General features: G+C 33.9%; 1 protein-coding gene across 1 annotated transcript; it reads right to left on the bottom strand.

The window, feature by feature from the left end:
• Positions 1-961: 961 nt before the first annotated feature.
• Positions 962-1854, bottom strand: LOC145046176 (blue copper protein-like). The gene has a single exon (XM_078994481.1). The coding sequence runs from the start codon at positions 1761-1763 to the stop codon at positions 1074-1076; it is 690 nt and encodes a 229-aa protein (XP_078850607.1). The 5' UTR covers positions 1764-1854; the 3' UTR covers positions 962-1073.
• Positions 1855-6578: the final 4724 nt, after the last annotated feature.

The raw sequence follows: 6578 nt of genomic DNA, 5'->3' as shown, positions 1-6578 counted from the left end.
TTTATCTTTATAAGATAATGATAAGTTTATAGTAAATACAAAAGAAAAAGTTCAAAAGTTCAAATATATCCAAAATGGATGCTTTTTAGGAACTTCCAATCAATGCTCTATTATTGTAAGTTCATATATATATATATATATATATATATATATATATATATATATATATATATATATATATATATATATATATATATATATATATATATATATATATATATATGCAAGAATTTGTCAAAAACATTTAAGATTTGAAAGTGATAAATTGATGAAAATATAAAAATATTGACACAAGAAATAATAACACTTTAAATCTTTGTAGCATTTTTTTTTTATATTTTATTTTGTATCAAATAAAATATTTGTAATATTGTGTTTATAGATTAGTAAATAAAAATAAGTTTTTATGTTTAGTTACAAACATTATATTATATATGAAGTATGCATATATGCACCAGAAACCATGAATTTTTTTATTAAAAATTTATAGTTTTTTACTAAAATACTCTAGTTTTATTTTTTTATTTTTTACTTTTATTTTTTTATTATTTTTTTTATTGTTTTTTAAAAAATTGCAGTTTTTAAATAAAAAATCATTTTTTTCAAAAAAAAATCACTTTTTCTAAAAAAATTAAAAAACCCTGTATATATATTTTTTTAAATCAAAAATTATTTTTTTATATCCGAAATTTTGATTTATGATGTTAATTTTTAGAAATTTTTTTGATATTTCAAACACACAAAAAAATAAATATTAAATGAGATTAATAATAAGACCATCATGTTCTTAATAAATTAATATTAAGATAACATCCAACTTTAATTCTCGGTTTTCGAAAGAATGTGAGTTTTAACGAATCTCAACCCCTAGTTTTTATAATAACAGCATATTTATAAATTCAATAATAAAATGTTCAAACTCCCATAAACTATATCAGAATTTTCATAAAAACAGGATAAGTTACGCAATATCAATCTCTATTAAATAAGTACAACGACGCATAGGAAAAAGAATCATAAACAAAAATGAATTACATAATATCACCTTCTCACGTAACCATTAACCACCTGATCTAGTAAAAGAAAGCTAAAGCGATTGCCAAGAAAGTGAAGGGTACCACGGCGGTGAAAGATGGAGCAAAACTTGGTGATGGTGGTGGTATAATGGTGTTATCCGTGGGAGAAGGGGCGTTACTCCCTGAGGGAGATTGGCCAGAGGTAGGTGGTGATATTGGGTTGCCTTCCTCGGAGGAAGGGGCAGGGGAGGATGTTGGTGGTGGGGTTGTAGTGGAGGGAGTAGGGGTAGCGGTCGGTGGAGAAACCGGTGCGGGAGTGGTGGGTGTTGGTGTTGGAGCAGGGGTGGTAGACACAGCGGAGACATTGATGGTTAACTTTTGACCAATTTGGCAATGAGTGCCAACGGTGCAGATGTAATAGTGAGTGCCAGGTGCGTTCAAGGTGACTCTAGCGGGGCCGGTGGTGGCGATTGAGATGGGGTTGGCGGTGGTGCATGGGGCGTACGCCGCCTGTGACACTTCAGCAACGTTATGGAATCCGGTGGTGAAGTTAAAGAGAAGAACATCGCCAACACTGAAGGTCTGACCTGATGCCCACGTGGTGTAAGCAGAAGGTCCGTTGGGAGGAATATTCCATCCCAAGGCATCTCCGACCACATGAGTAGTTTGAGCTGTCGTGCCGTGAAATTGCTCAGATGCAAGCATGAGCGCCATAATAACCACCAAATTGAACTTTAAACCTGCCATTTTTATCCCTTCAAATTCTTGGGAGGAGAATAGATGATTATTTGAAATATTGTAGGATTTTGAAGGTTAATGGTGTTTTGAGAAATAGTTGTGTTAGGATTTGTATTTATAGGGTATTGTTGCAGGGACATGTGGAATATCGAGTCAACAACAACGAAAAGGAAAGTCGCAGTTTTGGTTTTGGATTCACATGACATTATCTAAAAAATATAAAAGAATTGAGAGGACAATTGATATGAATAAGTCAATATGTGAATTTGTGTGCATCGATCAAGAAACACGTTTTTATCTCTAAACATTTTTTATGTATAAAAATAATTTTAAATATAAATTTCAATTTTGTTGATATTAGATGTTGAGCTGTTCATATATTTTGTTTATAAATTTAAATATTAAAATCGTGCTTTGGAATTTATTAAATTTGGTTTTATTTTTCTGAATAAGTGTGTTTTATGTACAATGTGTATATTAATTGATAAAAAAATATGGGTGTGAATGTGTTGTGATTTTTCGTTGAAAATATATTTATCGTTAACATAATATATATTATAATATTATAATATATATATATTTGTTAGACTGCATGACAACATGATGGATTAAATACTTTTTAAAAATAAAAATATACTTTAGGTGGAAATATAGACGTGTTCTTACAAATTGATGGAGAAAAAAAAGGAAGAATCCAATGGAAGTTTCCAGCGGTCAAAATGAGCTACATTTGACTCAACATCCCAATTCGTTACGACGATTGCCATATTAAGTTACGTACTGCATCTTTTATCAATTTCTTTATAAATCCATTGACTTTATGTAATTCATTGGAATAGGTCAAACCTTTCAAATAATTAAGCTAAAAAAGATTAAACTAAAATACATTCATATGTTTTAAGTTGCATAGAATTCACTATGCCGTAAGTTTCATAAACCAATCAATTGCAAGTATGATCTTTGTGTCAAAATTGTAAAACAAAATGAAAACATATATAATACCAAAATTAAAAACCTGATGTCTTTTGTGACACTTTTTTCGAGGTTGACACGTCATTATGTTAGTTCGCATCACGCAACCAAATAGTATAATATCAATATATCACAACAGTGTCCCAATACACATCAATCATGGCAACGGCTAACCTAGTAAATGGTTAATATTGCAATAAATCATAAAACATAGGTTTTGGTTGCAACAAAAGAATGTCAAAATTGAAAAAAATAAAAATAAAAACATAATGATTTTTTTTTTTTTTTTTGCAATTTATCTGTTATTGTTGTTGTTGTTGTTGTTGCTGTTGCTGGACCACCCACTCATCGCGCCATGGTGAACATCTAAGACAACTTAATGGATTAAACACTTAACCCTTAACCTCTAGAGTTCAAAAGCTTAGATCCAATTCTTTTAAGGGTCTTAATGGATAAGATTTCTAACTTTATCCATACCCATGGTTCAAACTCATCCAAACTCTAAACCTAACTCTCAAAGGGACCAAAAATATCACCAAGACCATGCATAGCACTTAAATGAAGATGAAGTCCAGATCTTAGCACCATAATGGCTCTATAAGACTTAAAGGTTTGACCTTTAACCCTAAATTTGTCAAAAATGCAACTCACATCCATCAAAAGGGCCAAAGCAAGCATATAAAGCACTAAAACCCAAAATACTCTTAGATCTAAAGATGAAACACAATAAAGAAATGATCTTTATAACTTACAAGGGTCCAAAAGAGTAGATATAGTAGAGATCCACAAGCTTCAAGCTTCCAAGCACAACTTTTCTTTCTTTCTTTACCAAAACACCCAAAATATGCACCAACAGAGGTTCAAGGAGAGAGAATGAGCTCAAACTATGAAAATAGAGGTTAGGGTTTGCTCCCAAGGAGTTCCTGACGAGTTGGAGGTTGAAAGTGACCTAAAACACGAAACATTGCCATTAAATACGAAGCAAACCCTAATTTTATGGGCTTGGGTTGCACAACTCACTATGTCGTGGTGAACTTCTCACCACACGGTGCTTATGGGGTTTTACCTATTCCATTCAAACTTTAAACAACCATAACTTTTTCGTTCCAAATCTGTTTTCAAGGATCTTTATATGCATGCAAAGGTATTAATAATCCCTACAATCCTATCCAATTGCTTTTGACTTAAAATTAACATACCGAACTAAATTTCTTAATTCATGCAAAGACTCTGAAATATTACTTTTTCCCATTTTACCCTCGACTCCAAATTCACCCTTTCAGGGGCTTAACTCACTTAACCAACATTATCAACATCTAATAATGTCTTAAACTTTATTCCATTGAAGTCTAAGACCTTTATTCAATCAATTTACAATCCGCTATCTTGAAATTAGAAACATCCTAAAACTGCATACCACATATCTCCCACTTAAACTGGATTTCATCCTCGAAATCCGTCTCGGTTAGAATCTCTAAAAACAACACCAACACAATCCATACACTTCCTCCAACCACTTTATAAAACAAAAGTATCCATAAAGAAAAATTCACGAGACCACTCAGAACCTAGCCAATGCCAACAAATAACTCAAACACTTGCAAACATTCAAATGCACAACCACCTTTCTCTCCCCAACTATAAGACCCAACTCATTGTAGAACCATTCAAACCTACAATTATCACCAACATATCTATATATTGTATAAGATCGGGAACCTGTCAGTCTAAACTCTAGTGACCATAAAGCATACCTAAAGATTGATGATGATCAATTTATCATACCTACCCTTAGTTCCTGACTAGGAACGTCACAAAACCATGCAAAATGAGCACTCAAAACATCCCGATCATGAATTCAAACCAATCACAAATCCGAAAATTATTCCTAAAAGATCTTAAATACACACTTGACTTCCTGACAAGTCATTACTAAACCACCACTCCCATGAGCGTAACAAACCTCAATCCAAAAGAAATCCCATATCAGCTCAGGTGTACAATCGCCTAAAAAATCATTCAATAAACCTATAATGGACCCCATCACTGGTGACTTAACTCGCACGAAACCATTCTCACAAAAAAGAACAGGGATCTGCTAAGAAGAAGCTCAACAAGGAACTGTTGATGAACAACCGAGGCTTTTCAAACAAGTCAAAATCCTACAGATGTCCGACCCCAAACTATCGGCCACTAAGCTACCAGCAGAAATACCATAGTGATCTAGCTCCAAACTATGCCAAAACACTAACAAACTAAGACACAAAGATGCCATCCACTTAAGTCGTATCAATACTGGTTCACGATATGTCGTGACACCATCCAAGCATTGGAATGATGAGCTCACGGTTCTACACAATTCTTTCCATCATCCAACAACAGACATGAAGATCACGACCAACATTTAGAAAACCAGAAAGGAGACCGAATCGACCGTCTTACTGGTTCGATGCTTCAATGGGTCCAAACGGTCGGACCGGTCTCAAAAACTGGATGATGTCATAGTTACATTATGAATAATTTTAATTATATAAAAAATATAAAAAATGAACAAAAAATTATTCTTTAAAATTCCCTGTTTTACCGGTTCAAGTAGATCGATTTCTACTGATTTGACCAGTTTTTACTAGTTCACATGAAGACCGGTTTTTTGGCCTTTAAGAACCAAATCCAGGATCGGTTCCTAGTTAAACCACCAGGTCTGGTCTAGTTTTAAAAACGTGGCTCACGATCAGCACCTCAATAGGCCAATATGCACACAACTATCATCCCACCAACTTGTAGAAACCCAGTCAACATCTATCATAGAACTTGTCAACCACAACACGAGTGATACAACTCAATAACATGTAAAACTTACTGCAATCTAGATTGCTAACAACACGTCACTAGATGACAACATGATTACACGTGACTAGAAAATAAGGTAGATAGTTGAACGTTTGTTCCAACCCGAAAGCAATAAATCATACTAGAATCATGCCAATAAGTCAGACCAAGTGTTCTCAGGCGGTCTTATTTGATCCACTTGAAATCCTCATGTCAATGTTAAATAAACTACCACAATAAATACCCCCAAGGAGAGCATACAATTAACTTGTGATCTACTGCATTCCTTCTTTGTTACAACCTTACCTAAAGGGTGGAGTACCAGTGGATCTAATGTCACACCCCAAAACCAAGAACGACGGAAACGTTCAGGGGTGGAGGATGTCATGTACCGTATCATAATAGTGTAAAGTAGTAAACAAGCAACAACATCATCCATTGCATTAAAAGTAAAGTATTAATACACATGTGTTCTTTCATAGTAATAAGACACCAAAATCAAGGTTCTAAATAACGTAAGGCGTGACTTGGCGGCAATGTCAAGCCTCAAGCTTTTCTGAGCCTTGGCGAGTCACGACGTTTGTAAGGCGTGACTTAAGGCGGAAATTTTCTATATAATTAATATTTTTATATGTATTTTCAACTATTATTCTTTTTTATACATATATATGAGTTAAGGCGGCGTTTTGGCAAAGCTTGGCGGCAGGTGCAAGCCTTGGAGTCGTGGCGCGCCATGGCGGAGCCATGGCGAGCTTTTTAGAACCTTGACCAAAATATATAATCAAAATAAAATACGAGTCTTGACTGTGCTCCGTCTTCTCAAAACCTGGTCATCGTACATGTCTACTAGTGACCTGAGAATACAAGTTATTTTCAAAGCGAGTAGATCAGCATAAAGCTAGTGAATTCATAAGTATTTTAGTCTCATTGATTTGGAAAGCTGTTATGAAAAACATGCAATTGTTGATGAAACATTTGATATAAGTGTGAAAACCTTAGAAAGTCCCATATTTCCTACTAGTA

The sequence above is a fragment of the Lactuca saligna genome, chromosome 5 (assembly GCF_052625555.1).
Source record: "Lactuca saligna cultivar CGN05327 chromosome 5, ASM5262555v1, whole genome shotgun sequence".
Taxonomy (NCBI): Eukaryota; Viridiplantae; Streptophyta; class Magnoliopsida; order Asterales; family Asteraceae; genus Lactuca; species Lactuca saligna.
The sequence above is the reverse complement of the archived record's forward strand: the minus strand, read 5'-3'. Positions and strand labels throughout refer to the sequence as shown.

Bases quoted from the DNA above. Each gene is read 5' to 3' on its own strand.
- LOC145046176 (XM_078994481.1), bottom strand. From the start codon at position 1,763: ATGGCAGGTTTAAAGTTCAATTTGGTGGTTATTATGGCGCTCATGCTT.